Source organism: Epinephelus lanceolatus, chromosome 18 (assembly GCF_041903045.1).
Source record: "Epinephelus lanceolatus isolate andai-2023 chromosome 18, ASM4190304v1, whole genome shotgun sequence".
Lineage (NCBI taxonomy): Eukaryota > Metazoa > Chordata > Actinopteri > Perciformes > Serranidae > Epinephelus > Epinephelus lanceolatus.
In genome coordinates, this window is record NC_135751.1 from 9,494,695 (window position 1) to 9,510,716 (window position 16,022).

General features: G+C 37.3%; 1 protein-coding gene and 1 long non-coding RNA gene across 2 annotated transcripts; one reads left to right on the top strand and one right to left on the bottom strand.

The window, feature by feature from the left end:
- The first annotated feature begins 495 nt into the window (after positions 1-495).
- Positions 496-6,698, top strand: sgf29 (SAGA complex associated factor 29). The gene is made up of 10 exons (XM_033645889.2): positions 496-593; positions 1,590-1,663; positions 1,798-1,873; positions 1,971-2,043; positions 2,866-2,930; positions 3,043-3,172; positions 3,561-3,707; positions 4,134-4,169; positions 4,626-4,788; positions 6,011-6,698. The coding sequence occupies exons 2-10, from the start codon at positions 1,598-1,600 to the stop codon at positions 6,125-6,127; spliced, it is 873 nt and encodes a 290-aa protein (XP_033501780.1). The 5' UTR covers positions 496-593; positions 1,590-1,597; the 3' UTR covers positions 6,128-6,698.
- A 1,020-nt stretch (positions 6,699-7,718) lies between these two features.
- Positions 7,719-11,175, bottom strand: LOC144458593 (uncharacterized). The gene is made up of 5 exons (XR_013487981.1): positions 11,117-11,175; positions 9,590-9,699; positions 9,288-9,501; positions 9,110-9,181; positions 7,719-8,999 (listed from the first exon to the last, which is right to left on the bottom strand). It is a non-coding gene; the product is annotated as an uncharacterized LOC144458593 (long non-coding RNA).
- Positions 11,176-16,022: the final 4,847 nt, after the last annotated feature.

A 16,022-nucleotide genomic window follows, 5' to 3' on the forward strand; every position in this document is an offset into this window, starting at 1 on the left:
AAATTAACATCATAAGCATACTGTTACAGTAAAAGTAGCAATACCAAAGAAATATTTTGTTACATGTAAAAATCCTGCATTCAAAATGCAAAAGTATCGGTGTTGAAATATACCCATTTCAGAATATAACATTACTGGATTCTAATGATTCACGCATCAGTGTTTTGTTGCAGCTGGTAAAGTGGAGCCCATTTTAATTGTTCTATATAGCCTAATGCTGAGTTGCTTGGGAGTTTTCCCCAGAGATCAATAGTTAGTAGTCAGTAAAAAGGAGCCTACAATATCTCCCTCCGACATGAAATGACGTATGAGTATAAAGTAGCAGAAACTTGAGATACTCAAGTGAAGTACAAGTAACTCAAAACTTGGTTCAATGTACGTAGTTGCCTTCCACCACTGCTGTTACATTCATTTCCAAAAACATACTAAGATCGTTTACATTTGTGTCAATTCTGCAGTTCCACACTCTGTCCAGCTGGTGGCAGTGTGTAAAACTAGTTTGCCAACACCGTATTAACACCAAAGAAGAAGAAGTAGGAGCTAATCTGTGTTGTTAGCAAGTCGACAATAATTAAACTGAAAAACGTAACACGGTGAGTAGTGTAACATGTTGTGGAATGAATAAGATAAAGCATATCGTTTATATTAAGCTATCAAAGGGGTAATATATAGAGCTGATGCTTTCTTGCATGAGAAGAAAGCTTGCAGTTTAGCAACCTGGCTAACATTAGCGAAACACACCGCTTGCTAACTCAGTCAGCGCAATAACGTTAACTTGATTTATTTATTTATCTTACCAAACTTAAAGTTAGCATTTCAGCCAGCTTTACGAAAATAAATTTGTGCATTTTTTCCCACCGTGTAAACCTAAAATGCCATAGGTCTCGCTTTCGCCTCAATACGAACCATTTTTCACAATCAGAAAAGTTGGCACCGAACTCCATAAAGAAATCTGTCAATTCAAAGATACCTAGTTATTCAGGAGACATAAAAGTCTAGTATGACATCAGTTCAAAGCGGGAGGATCCACTTTTCATTCGGCGTTCATCTAATATACCATTTTGATGCAATGTTACGATTTTTTCTGGTCCTACTGACACCTTATGTTCCCATCACAGGCCGTGGCTCGTGCCTTTTAAATCGACAGGTTTCTCTATAGGGTTCTGTATGTATCAACGCTGTTTGCACAAAAATCTATTTGAATGCCAAACACTTAAAGGTAGAGGTATGTCAGTCGATACCAATATTGCCGAGCTGCTCACAGAGCTACGTTATTTACCATTGACCCCCATTCAGAAATCTGCCAATTCAGAGATACATGGTTATTCAGGAAATATAACAGCCCAGCTTGACATTAACCAAAAGTGGTAGGCTCTACATTTTAATTCGCCTTTCATCCAATGTACAATTTTACTACAGTGTTAAAATTTATTACACAATTGTTCTGGTACTAGTAACTGCTTGCAGTATTTTTTCAAACCAAAAGCCATGCACGAGGCCTTTTAAAATGACAGATCTCTTCATGGAGTTTTGTATGTATCAACACTGTTCTAATAAGACTTTTATGTCTGAATGCCAACACTTTAAAGGTACAGACATGTCAGCAGACACCAAGATTGCCGAGCTGCTCACAGAGCTGCATCAGCTCATCAAACAGACCCAGGTAAGTTGGTGGCATTGGTTAATAGTTATTACTACTGATTATGGGAGTAAATGTTTGCCATTTTTTTGGATGTACAGTACAATGCTCATGCTCCTTCAAGTTAACCAGATCCAAATAATCTCGTCTGTTTCCAGGAGGAGAGGTCACGCAGTGAACATAATCTGCTCAACATTCAAAAAACACATGAGAGGATGCAGACAGAAAACAAGAGTCAGTTTTCACATTGCAAACTCTCCCCCCCACCCCCCACCCCCCACTGTTTGATTTTTCACTCAACGCTTTTTTCTTCTTCCTCTGTCTCCTTCAGCTTCTCCATACTACCGGACAAAGCTTAGAGGACTGTACACCACAGCCAAAGCAGATGCTGAGGCAGAGTGCAGGTGCGTTGTCACTTCCTTTTTAAAGCTACTGAATGGGTTTTGGGTGATGGGGGGAAGATAATTCAGATGAGTGGTTGTCAAACTAATCAGGGGGAATACAGGAACAATAGACGAACAAGAGAGCAAAAACTTCAGTCAAGGCTGTGTCTTTAGGCCATTTTTCGGCAACATATTTTCATTTGCACAGCAATGACTAATGAGAAACATGCATGCCTAGAGACATGTTCTTTTTTATTTAAATATGTTTCAGCTTGACTTATTTTGCTGCTATTTTTTACCAACATTATTAACAGTTGATAAAAAAAAATTAAATGGGTTTACAAAGGATGGGGGTGACTAGGCATGAATGTTTTCCTGCTTTTAAGATTTAAAAAAACTGGTTTAATTTAACTGGCTTAAAGGTTATTTGTTTTTATTATAGGACACACACAGCGATCAGTTAATTAAAAAAAAAATACACAGTTTTTCACTTAACCCTGACATCTATTATCAGTCTGGGTTGATGGTCTGTATTTGCAATTAAAATTGTTTTTGATGTATTTTTGCTATACAGGTTTTGCCTTTTAGCTCAAACAAATTATCTTGTAAGGTAGCCATTGGATATTCTATAATTTAAATGATGTGTTAACCTCCCTGATTTTTCCTCCAGCACCCCCATTTAGGTGTAATGTTCACTTGGACACAAGAACATCAAAATCAAATTTTCAGTTTGTCTTGTAATGTCCAGTTTTCCTTCATGTTAGCCCGAGAGCATTTCTGTCCAGGTGTTAGAGTTGATCCTCACTGTACTCTTTGTTCACTTATTTCTTTTACTCCTCACAGCATTCTGCGTCATGCTCTTGATAAAATAGCGGAGATCAAGTCTTTGTTGGAGGAGAGGAGAATAGGTATGTGTGTGATGAAGAGAGATACTGATCAAATTCAAACTTTGCTCTCTAAGATCTGCAACAGGATTTTCGTAACTTGTGGTTTTTGTAATTTGAACATGTTTCTTTGCAGCTGCTAAGATGGCGGGAGTTTATAGTGACAGCGACCCTCCCAGAAAAACGATGAGGCGAGGCGTCCTGATGACACTCCTCCAGCAGTCAGCCATGACGCTCCCCCTGTGGATTGGCAAGCCGGGGGAGAGGTAGCTGCTGCTTGTCCCTGTTTTCTTTACAGCTTGTAGACACACAGTTTCCAGATTATTGAGTTTGCTGACTAGAGTGCAGTATAATAGAATAAATCAACACAAATATAGCTAGGTATATGAAATATAATGGTCAGAGCCCAATCACATCCCCTTAACATTTTATCTTTTCTTTTATATTATTTGTCGATGAAAGTGTTGTTTCTTCATTCACAGCTTTTGAATGACTTCTGGTGACCAAATGTTGAATATTTGTCGAGGCAGAAACTCACTCCACAGCAAAGCTGCTCTGACAGATGGAGCTGCTGCTCTGCACAAACACCAACTAAAGTCATACATGCTAAAATAAGTATTTCTCATCCCTATTCTCTGTATTAATCTCTCTCAGCCCGCCTCCTCTGTGCGGGGCCACCCCAGCCAGCAGCGACTACGTGGCCAAACAGGGCGACAAGGTGGCAGCGAGGGTGAAGGCCGTGGACGGAGACGAGCAGTGGATCCTGGCTGAGGTGGTCAGCTACAACCACTCAACCAACAAGTAAGAGCATCATACAGTTTAAACACGCATATCATAACCAGAGTGTAGTTAAAGTGTCAGTAGTAAAAGTCCACACTATTAGCTTATCAAGACAAAGTATCAGTACTGAAAAGTATCTAAAGCTGTCAGATAAATGTATTGCAGTAAGGACAATAGTTCCCTATGAGATGTAGTGGAGTAGAACTATAAAGAAGGATAAAAATGAAACACTCAAGTAAAGTACAGGTACCCTCGAGCTTAATTAAATAAATGTAGTAACCTTTCACCATAACCTCCATAACTTTAACCCCACACTGTAAAATATTCCAGATATAAGGGTTTGACCTTCAGGATGTTAAACCACAGCTAGACTGAATGTTTCTGAAACTCCCAGGAAATCTGTTTAATCGATGTCAAACAGAATCTTTTCCTCACCTCTCCCTGCAGGTATGAAGTGGACGACATTGATGAAGAGGGCAAAGAGTGAGTTCTTCTTAATACTTGATTATGAACATCACTGATGTCTTCTGTGTTTTCAACCTCTGAACTTTATCATTGTCTTCTCTTTAGGCATTTTTTTCTTCTTAATCAATTCTTCTTAATCTTAAGCAATCTTAATTGGTTCCTTTGAGGTTTAATCTGATCATGGGTTTTCCAAAAGTTTTTTATTCTAGCTGAACATGAGAAGGGTTTTACCACAAATTGTGTATTTTTTGAGAGGTACATCCTCCTGATTGCCAAATGTCACATACATACTTTCCCCCCAATTTAATGAGTACTCATTTAAAATAAGACTAGGAAAAAAATGTATTTGCAAGCTGGATGTAACAGTAAATTTTAAGTGCAGGGAGATGTTCACAAGTAGTCTTTCAAGGAGGATCTCATCAACCAGTTCCAGGCTCCTCCATGTGTCTCAAGTGTGTGTACGTGTGTGTGCAGGAGACACACTCTGAGCAGACGGCGGATCATCCCTCTGCCTCAGTGGAAGGCCAACCCAGAGACAGATCCAGAAGCTCTGTTCAGCAAGGACCAGCTGGTGCTGGCCCTCTACCCCCAGACCACCTGCTTCTACCGGGCCCTCATCCACACTCCACCACACAGGGTGAGACTGTCAGCACTCAGCTCTGCAGTATTTTTAGCAAGGGTTAAAAACTCTGCTGTGATCTATGGTGCTAATGTATGATGCCAAAGTTAAGATATCAATGCACTGTGCACTCTGCCAAAAGTTGGGTGAGCTTGTCTATGGAAGTCCATGATAAATGATACTTTACTGGGAGTGATGGACCAGAATCATCACTGCTGCAAAGGTACATTTTTCTTGTCGCTGTAAAGTTGGGAGATCATTGGGGTTTTTTTTTAAGAGAAGCACAAAAAAATATTTTTTTTGTGCTTCTCTTTTCATTTTCATTATAAAAATAATGAACGTTTCACAAACCTCTGTATTCCACTGTACTAACACTTAACAAGCCCCAAAGGCAACCGGTCACAACAGGCTGTAAAACATCTGTTAAGCTATGAAACTGAAAATACTGATACAGTTTGCTTTTTCCTCGTCCAAGTAATTAGCAGTTAGCATACTGGATGTATTTCCCATCACATCCCCAACAACGGTGGAGCAATGCAGATACATCGTCCTTGTCCTAAACACAACTCTCTTCGTTACTACCGCCGGGCAGGTCTTCCAGCTCGGCCTTTTCATTTGCACTCACCATATTGTGACTGTCTCACAAGAACCTGGTACCGCATTACATGCATCAGTCTACATACTGTACTATGTATTCTGCCTGAGCTGTGTGCACTGAACTGTGATCTGTACCATGACGGTTCAACTGGAATACACAAACCATTACAGCCCTATTCCCCCTCTCTGAGATGGGTAAACACAGGCCCTGGACATGCCTCCTCCCTCTCATGTCTCTAAATCATCACCGTTTGATCAGATGACACAGCAGCCACATTAATCCCTTTAACACACCTGATAAACCCACCAACCAGGAAACAGTGTCATAGTTGTTGCCATTAATTTGTCTGGCCTCCTGACAGTAACACAGCCTCACACTTGTTACAGATCTACAGTCTGCTCAGAATCTAATCCTGGAGTGCAGACGACAGAGTTAAGTCTGTGCACGGAAGAAACTCTGTCACATCCAAAATATAATCCTCTGAATCCTGGTTTTGTTTGTTGGATATCGTCATGTTTGAAGCTTTCAATCTAAAGCTTCTCCTGACTAAAAATATGCAACTTGAGGAAAATGCTGCCCCAGATTCTTCTCAGGATGTCAGAGCCTACCGCCAAACTAACCTCAGCATGTGTTTGTTTTCAGCCTCAGGACGATTACTCAGTGCTATTTGAGGACACATCATACGCAGACGGTTACTCCCCTCCGCTCAATGTGGCTCAGCGATACGTGGTCGCCTGCAAAGAGAACAAGAAGAAGTGACTGGCGACTGGATATCAGGGCGCCAAAGGATGAAGATGAAGCCTGTTTGAGAGCATTGTCGTATTTTGAAATTGCATCGATCTCCATTTTTGTATAAAAAGATGTTCAGAAATATCGGTCAAAACTCAAATTAGGCTCTCATGCTTTTGATTCAAATAATATGGAGCAGGTTCTGGTCTATTGATTGATCACTAAAGGTGATAATAAATTCAAAAACCTATGTTGAGGTGAGCTGAGGTGAGAGACACCAGTCAGTCAAGGAAAACCTCTCCTGACAGACCTTTGTTTTAATACTTATCATCTCTTAGATTAGACTGTCAAAATCGCCACCAAGATAAGACTACTACTACTACTACATACTTTGCAGTGTGGAACTGGGACACAGCAACTGAGTTTGTATTCTAGAAGAGAGCGAGGAGCATCTAGCGGCCAGCAGAGGAACATTTTACTGAAAACACCAGCTGGAGCACCCAGCTGATTGCTTATTCTGCCTTGAAGGGCCTAAACTGTACATTTTTTACATGTCAAGTGTTGATGATTGTTGTGTGAAACAAAAACTTTGAGACCAAAATGTTTTGATGCTTCTTGTGTTTTTTCTTCAGGCACACAACACATTTAAAGTTCAACCTTCATCCCTGGAATCAGCGACGTCAGGACGTTTACTTAAGAACTAGCACAAATTTGAAGTACTTATACTTTGTGTTTTCATGTAATCTTATACTTCACTACATCTCAGAGGGAAATATTGTACTTTTCACTCTATTGGTCACTTTCACTACAAATTAAGATTTTTGCACACATAACAGAGTTCATAAAATATGATGTTTTGTAGTGATTTATACCCAACAGTTTATACAAGTACACCTGAAACAATTAGTCCATCAGTCAATCAACAGAAAGTTATTTGGAAGGTTTTGATGATTTGCTCTATTTTAACAAACCAAACAAGCTTAATGGAGAAAATAATCAGCAGATTAATCCATAATGAAAATAATTATTTGTTAGCAGTTCAGTCAGCTCCACCTCAACCGACTACAACGGTAAAATTCTGCTTTTACATGAATTTATGAGTCATGATAATCTAATGTTATCATATTTAACTATAGCAGTCACGGGACATTTTTCTACTTCATTTCTATGATTATACTTAAAATACCTTTACCTTAGTAACAAGTGTTGACCATGCACAAAATCTGTTACATTTCACCCTTAGATAAAAGTACTTAAATAAGGTGCCAAAAGTAAAAGTACTCATCACACAGAATGCTCCATTTTAGAATTATATATACTATATTATTGGATCATAATTTATACAATAATGTGTTCATCACATTATTGTTACAGCTGGTAAAGATGGAGCTCATTTTAATGCCTTAATGCCTTTAGGCCGTTTTTTCTTTTTTTTTTTCCAATAATCCAAATCTGCAGAGTAATTAAAATTATCACATAAATGTAGTTCAGTAAAATGTACAATTTGTGTCTCTAATGTTGACGAGTAATATTATAAAGTTGCAGAAAATGAAATACTCACATAAAGTATAAGTACTTTAACATTGTACATACGCTACAGTAAGTACTTGAGTAAATGTACTTTGTTACTTTGCACCACTGGTGCTGATAAATATACTCTCTTAAACTTACCTGTCATTGAAAGCTACCTGCTTTTCATTAACAAGTCATCCCTTATTGGGAATCAGATCAGATCAGTCACTGCTTTTGGTAGAAATTATATTCCTACATGGCAAATAATTACTAGCAGGTGTAGTAGAGTAATAGAAAACCAACAGAACAGTCATGATATGCATGCTGCATTTGCGTGTGTGGAAATAAAAGCTATTATAAGGATTTGGGGTTTTACTCACATTTTTAAAGACACTATTATTCTGAACACAACTGCATAAGCATAATTTAACCCCACATATGGTCCATATTTGGAATAATAAAGGTATATTTATTAAGAGAAAATCTTCTTATTACAAAGACCGGGCAGAGAGGGGTATCTGGTCATTCATTCATTTATCAAATAATCATGGTAGCATTTTAATATATAATATTTTAGTGGGAAAATACAATCTTGTTTGTACTGACAGGCTAACACCTAATTAAGGCAATTCCACAAGCAATAATTGAATTAATTAGAGTCATGCTGAATTATTATGCATTCTACAAGAGCCTTCATTAGTTATGGATGGATGTAGTTTTTTGTAGATTAAAAAAATGCAATAATAAATTAAAAGGAATGTTCAAACTTCAATTTGTTTCCCCATCACCTTTGAAGTGAAGACATATCTTCCAAGAACACAGCAGTAATTTGAGGTCTCAAATAAGAACCAGATACCTCTCTTTTCCAATTCCACCCAAGGCTTAGGAAGCTCACTTTAAAATTAAAGCTGCAAGCAGCGATGTACGGGCCCTCGCACTTCACATATGTTTGACTGTGACGTGGTTGGTGGGTCTGCACATGGACTTTTTCAAATGTAGGTGCTGGACGTTGCATATAGTGGTGCAGTTATTTGGCGGTAGTCAACAGCCACAGAGTAACAGACACACTTGGCAAATAAATGCATGTTGTTTTGATGTTGGTGAGACCATGTGACTGAGTCTTTAAGTTATGAGTACTATTCATCACAAAAGAGGGCTGGCATGGTGGGCAAATAGAACCTTTTTATAAAACCTACACACAGCCAAATATTTGAAAAAGAAGTTTTATTGACATGTTAAAAAAGTTTACACAAGTTGTTAAAAAAAAGAGTAATAGCAATTATTTGTATATTGTCAAATAAACAATGTGCATAAATGTAGTTTTGTACTTTTGTAGTTCTTCAGGGTGAGCTTTTAGATTGCAGGGCTTCTTTTGGTGGGTCTTGTTCATCTGCAACAGACAAGAAAACCAATACAGTCATGTCAAGTAGTATACTTCAAGTACACGCACATGTAAAGATGGGTTCTTAAATGTAGCACACTAACAGAGATATAACTTACCATTTGACAACACCAAAGGATGCATTTCAGTCTCGGTTGGTTCATCTATTGTCATGTCTTCATCAGTGACATCTGCAAAACACAATAATATTCATGATGTATACATGATAGTCTTGGTTTTCTCCACACAAACCTTCCAAACATTAATATTGATGATTTACATATCAACTCTACTTACTGTTTGTCTGTTGCCTTGTGTCGTGTAATTTTCTTCTCAGTTCTGACTCTTGAGCCTTTAGTTCAGACAACTCCTGACGCAACATGGCATTTTCCTCTTGGAAAGCCCTGGTCTCCTGCAGTAGGCACGCCATCATGTTAAGTGCCCTGTCTGCAGTGTCCACACACATTTGGTAGAGCTCCTGGTGCGTTACTTCTGTGTCCAAGCAGGATTACTGGAATATACAGAACACACAAGCTTTTATAAGATATAGTCACAACAATAGCGACATACAAATACACAAATTACATGACAACACTCACTAAATTTATCAGCAAGTACTTATACAGAGCAGTTGGAAGTCACGACGCAAGTCCATAAATTCAGGGTCGTCTATGGTGCCAAATTTAGCCTGGGACCTACAACCCATTTTCTGTAGGAAAACACAACACATTTTGAAGTCATTATATATCACAATGTACTATCAACACAAAAGCAGTATGTGGTACATATATGAACAGGTGCTTTAACCCAGGGATACACTTAATGCTGTAAGGCACACAGTTGTAATATTACAACCATCTTTTGTAGTGGTTGTAGTATTTGAAACTTCTGTTTCTGTGGCAGAAACTGATTCTGTTTGTAGTCAGTAGTAGTAGTAGAAAAAAATACATGTAACTGATTTTGGGCTTTTTTGGGGCTTTGTTTGTTGTTCAAATGGTTGCCTGTTACATTTCTTAGAAACAGGTTCTGGCTGTTTTGAATGTTTAGGGGGGTGGCTGGTGCATTGTTTGGGGACAGGTGTGAATGGACATGAAATAGGGATGTAAATGTTCTGTGGGGATGCACTTACTCATTTAGGTATGGTTAGTAGCGAGCATGATAAGCGAATGAGGCAGGACTGTGTGAATCTAGTTGAATGTATAAATGATTTAGGATCAATTTGTACGATATTATTTAGTTTGGAAATACTTAGCTCTCAATCATGAACACTTGGCCATCCATCATCTCTTCCATCAGGTTATGTCATATAATAGTTTTGTATCATTAGTACATATATTTATTTATTATTATCTGTTTTTATACATTTTGAATGCCACAAGCAAAGACAGGTCTTCTATCCTATGTGCAGGATGTGATTGTTGCAATGTGGAGAGAGTGATTTTGAAATGGAATCAGACAACAGTAATGCGAGTGATGAACAGTCAGATAAAGATGCCAGTGAAGTGGATGGTAAAAACCAACAACTGAGAGTCTTCCCAGCCAGTGATTATCAGCGAGTCTCAACCAAACAAACACACCATGCTTGTGACAAGGTTATCGGTTGCTGAGAAATTGCACATTTTCCAGAGAAGACGCAGAGAGGAAGCTGCAGACACTGCAATAATGGATAAACCAACACGCTATGCAGCAAAGTCATCTTTACTTTACACAGAAAAGAGGTGTTTTTACTACTATCATTGTAAGTGGACATGGGTGAAGTTGGGACGGAGACTAAATTTTGTAAATACAATTTTATTCTGTTTTTGTTTTTTAATTTATAAATGACTATTCATAAAAAATAATGCCGTTGTTTGATTATTATTCATGGTATATACTGTTTTGGGGCTAAATTAGAAGTCTACCCTGCAAATTAACCCTTAGGTGTTCTGTAAATTAGTTCAGAGAATGTGAGTAACAATACAGAAATGCATTTTTTCAACATTTCCCTAAACTTTACTAAAATGTAAAGAACTTGAAAATTCTTTATTTTCTGCATCAGTGGCCTTTTACAATAACATCTGAAAGGTAAAAAAAAAAAAAATCTATATTTGGGCTTTCTAAGGTTCAACAAGCTTAAGGGTACTCACCTTTGTTTTCTGAAGGAGATGTAATGAGTCACAAGTCGATTTCCTCAGGGGAATCCCAGCTGCAATGAATATACAACGTCCAACACACACCTTCTTAAACTCACTTCTTTGGGTGTGGCCAACACCAAAAAGGGCGTGCACAAAAATGCTTGACCAGTCACAGGACAACTCTTGCATCTAACCCTTATCTACAGTAAAATACAAAGCAATTACTAAGTCAGTGTTTACTGTATTGAATCTAATGGCAAATAAATGTATTTGGGTGCTATTGCACAGGATTGGGAAAAATTATACATTGGGATTATATTATAGCAAAATTTAAAATATTTACCTTGATATATTTATAGTACACTCAACAAAGACATACACTTTAATTGTCAGATGTTGATATGAATTGACTGTTAAAACCATGTGCAAACATATATAGCTGTACCACTAATAACAATGCACATTCACTTATGAACTTGATTACTGAAGGAAACATATTATAAAATTTCACAGCACATAATCACTGTCATTATTTATGTCCCATAATTAATGAATACATGAGCTCCTAGATGTAGACTTATGTAATAAATCGATCCCATTAGATTTACAACAAGTAATTTAGTACTCTTGCTCAGTATATTTGTACAACCCTCAACACAAGGACTATAATCCTTACACATACAGTAAGTGCACTGCAATATGTAGAATATATTTACAATAGGATATAACACATGGGAATTTTTGACACTGCTCTTGGTGGTTAAATGCAATCAATGACATTACTTCACCATATAAAGCATGTTGCTGAGAGATGATAGTAAAGATGTGTTGCAGCATTCAGGTTGTATGTGGTATAAGCAGTGTGAAAGTTATTGTTGAGGTAGAAAAATATACAATTTTGTTTGACACCACATATCCTTTTTACAAGGATACCAACAGAAAGGAGAAGATGAGTATTCAATTGCAGGAGTGAATGGTAATTTCAACCTTCAAGTGAACTATCATTTCAGGTAGTTTGTATTGAGTGTGAATGACATGGTCTAGTACTTGTAAAAGAATCAGGTCATTTACCTCAACTACCATTTAGAGGAGTCATCATTATCTGGCTTCACACTGAACAATAACTGCATTTTTTTGTTCAGTATTAAATAATGTGATAATAACACATAATTAAATTAGTAATAAAACTGTTATCATCATCATGATATGATTAATCATTACGTATCTATGTCTGAAATAAAAGAACACAATCTGTAAATATTTATTTATTATTTTTGATGATGTTTCGCAGCTGGTGTGTTGATGTTCTTTAACTAATGTTATTCAATTTCTTTTTATCGTTTTGTTGGGCCAGGATTGGAGCAGAATTTGTAGATTGCACCCACACTGTCAGAACAACCAAAAGGTTCATGTGCAGTGTGGATTGCTTACAAAGCTCTATAACAGTAATAATCACATAAAAGTCATATTTTTATGAATCATAATTTACTGGGCTAAAAAAAACAGAATGAATACTTTGGGGCATATCCAGGACACGCTGGCTTAACCTGGATTAGTGGAAGAAGGCGAGTGCCCAGTGTTCATGTACAGTGGTCCTCAAAAAAGGAGTTCCTTTCCTCTGAAAAGCAGAGACAGACACTACACTTCCTGCAGAGTGTATTGGAGTAGCCTTTATTGCAGTGTCTGTAGCTTCTCATCTACTGGGAAATGTGCCATCATGTCTTTGTGCACATCCACTGGTGGTATACATGACCTATTAAGAAAAGTCACAGGTCTCTGTGGTGTTACTGTAATGGGCTTTGTGATATCACTGGTGATACAGGGCTCCCACTGCCTACAGATGGTCATCTTCTCCTTGGTGTGGTGACAGTTGATTTTGTCTGAATATGATCAGGAAAAGATCAATAACAATGTCAAACATACATTAACAACTGTGTAATCAGTGAAATATTACTTAAGGTAAACAAAAGACATGGATTCTCACCAGGATGAGAGGAGATGCTAGTTGAATGGAAACCCTCTCCTGTTCACGTGTCTTTCTTGGGAATATTGCTAGCTTTGCAGTCTTGCTTGTTGAGGAGCATGGTGTTGATCATTTCAAGGATGATGGTGAATGAAGGTGCCACAAGGTGCCAGGAGGTGCCAGAAGGGGCCAGTGGTGCGATTTCATTGGGAGTTTGTATTTTGCAGCAAATTAGGCCAACAAATCCGCAGCAGCCATGCATTTATTGTAGGTACCCATAATCTAAGGCCACTCACCTTGCGTGTAGGATTTGGTACAAATAAATCCTAACTATGTGATACAGTCCACTTCAGCACACAAAACTGTCTGTCTTGCGTAATGTACTGTCTTTGCATAGTAAAAGGATCCCCCAGACCACTTACACCCCCAAAGTCAAGATCATTCACACTTGTCCCTACACTCATCCATTGTCTGGCTTTACATTATGTGAACATACAAAGAAAGCACAGAAAACCAGTTGTGTCTGTATTGTTATGGATTAAATACAGTCACAGTTTCAAGTACTGCTACTGAAAGGGCTTGAAATACCACCAATCCATCCACTGACGTCACACAATACTGTCTGGCTAGCCTAATGTACTGTCTTTACATACAAAAGGAATGTCCAGACCACTTACACCCCCACAGTCAAGAACATGCACTGCTGTCCCCACACCCATATACAGTAGTTATCCCACACAACCTGTGTCTGGCTTTAGATATTTGAGGGTACAAACAAAGCGTAGAAAAACAGTTGTGTATGAATTGTTACTGATTAAATACAGCCACAGTTTCAGATACTGCTACTGAAAGGGCTTGAAGTACCACAACAAGAATAGTTTATTCATCCAGAATTTTTCCTATCTGGTCTAAACAGATGAAACACATTTAGAAATTGTAAATCATCAAGACATCTGATGCAAATGTGATGGATGGGTGCCACACAATGAGGTGGAATTCTCCTCAGGTTGTTTACTTTCACAGTGAAAGGTCTATCAATGGAGAGAACAAGCAGCTCCTTCTTTTTACTTTATTTAATAGTGTGTTCTGTGATTGTATTGGAAGGATTCTCAAAACAAACAAAGATAATAGTAAAGCTTTCTTTCCTAAAGCAACCTATTCAGACACACACGTATGGGAAAAACATATTTACAGCAGGGCTATTTACAAATTCATATATACAATGTCCCAAATCAGTCGATGCTTTGATTACACCATCCTATCCTACCAAGTCACATGGCCCTCAGGAAAGTTGAAAAAGTCACAGAAGATCAACAAGTTGAAATATCGCGAGTATCATGATATGAATTTTTTTCATGTCATATTAAAAATTCGACCAGTGTTATCATTAACAATATGATATGGCACACCTCTGATATTCCTCACTAGGGGTGTAACGGTGCAAAGCAGTCATGGATTGGCGAGAGTTCAGTAAGGCAGGAAAAAAGATCTGTTTGTTTTCATTTACTTTGAACAGACAGAAATGAATGTGTCAAAGACACAATCCTCCTGCTGTGGACTGAGATAACATTTTGCCTACTTACAACTCTGGTAAAGTATTTTCATAATAAAAATAATGAACATTTCAAATACCTCTGTATTCCCCTGTAACAATACATTTCTTAAGCTATGACACTAAATACTGAATACAGGTTGCTTTTTCCTTGTCCCAGTAATTAGCAGTTAGCATCTTGGATGTATTCCCATTAACATCCCCATACAGGAAGCATAACTAGAATGTGCAGTATTCCCAATGCATTTGTGTGTATGGCAATAAAAGCTATTATAAGGATTTTGGGTTTTACTCACATTTTGAACACAACTGTATAAGCATAACTTCGCCCCACATATGGTCCATATTTGGAATAATAAAGGTATATTTATTAAGAGAAAATCTTCTTATTACAAAGACCAGGCAGAGAGGGGTATCTGGTCATTCATTCATTTATCAGATAATCATGGTAACATTTTAATATATAATACTTTAGTGGGAAAATACAATCTTGTTTGTACTGACAGGCTAACACCTAATTAAGGCAATTCCATAAGCAATAATTGAATTAATTAGAGACATGCTGAATTATTATGCATTCTACAAGAGCCTTCATTAGTTATGGATGGATGTAGTTTTTTTTTTTAGATTAAAAAAAAATTGCAGTAATAGGTCTAAAAGGAATGTTCTTACTTCAGTTTGTTTCCCCATCACTTTTGAAGTGAAGACATATCTTCCAAGGAAACAGCAGTAATTTGACAATTCAAATAAGAACCAGATACCTCTCTTTTCCAATTCATCATTTCTTCTCTTGTAATTTAACTAGCTCCTGAGACTCTTGGAATATTGGCTGAATTATAACAATCAAAATATTATGAGTCTAAATTATATGTATATATGTATATATATATATATATATATATATAGGTTTGTTTCCAACTGGAAGACAAGAAAGGAGACCTGTGGGTTAATGATTTTCTTATCTTGGCAAAACATTTTATTTACAAATATCATGAGGTTTTTTTGTTTGTTTGTTTGTTTTTTAGCCCAATATTTCCTACAATATTCCTTCTCTAAATAAGATAATTCTCCACAAAAAAAGTAAAATGCTATAAAAATGGACAGGCCCAATATCTAGCTATAAATATCTGCACTTCAATTCCGGAATGACTTGTATTTTGTATTTTTTGTTTGTTTGTTTGTTTCTTATTTATTTCTGTCTTACAGCTCGCTCAGCTATATTAATACTGTGATCTGTATTTAAATGTCATATGACGTGCCCACTGACTGTATATAAAACTAAATTAAAAAAAAAAATAAAAAAAGCTGTGAGTTGGTGAGTTGCTCCTTCATCCGTGTTTGGTGTAGTTCCTTTAGTACCTGAACGCCACATACACCCGCCGAAAATCCAATACCGCTATTGC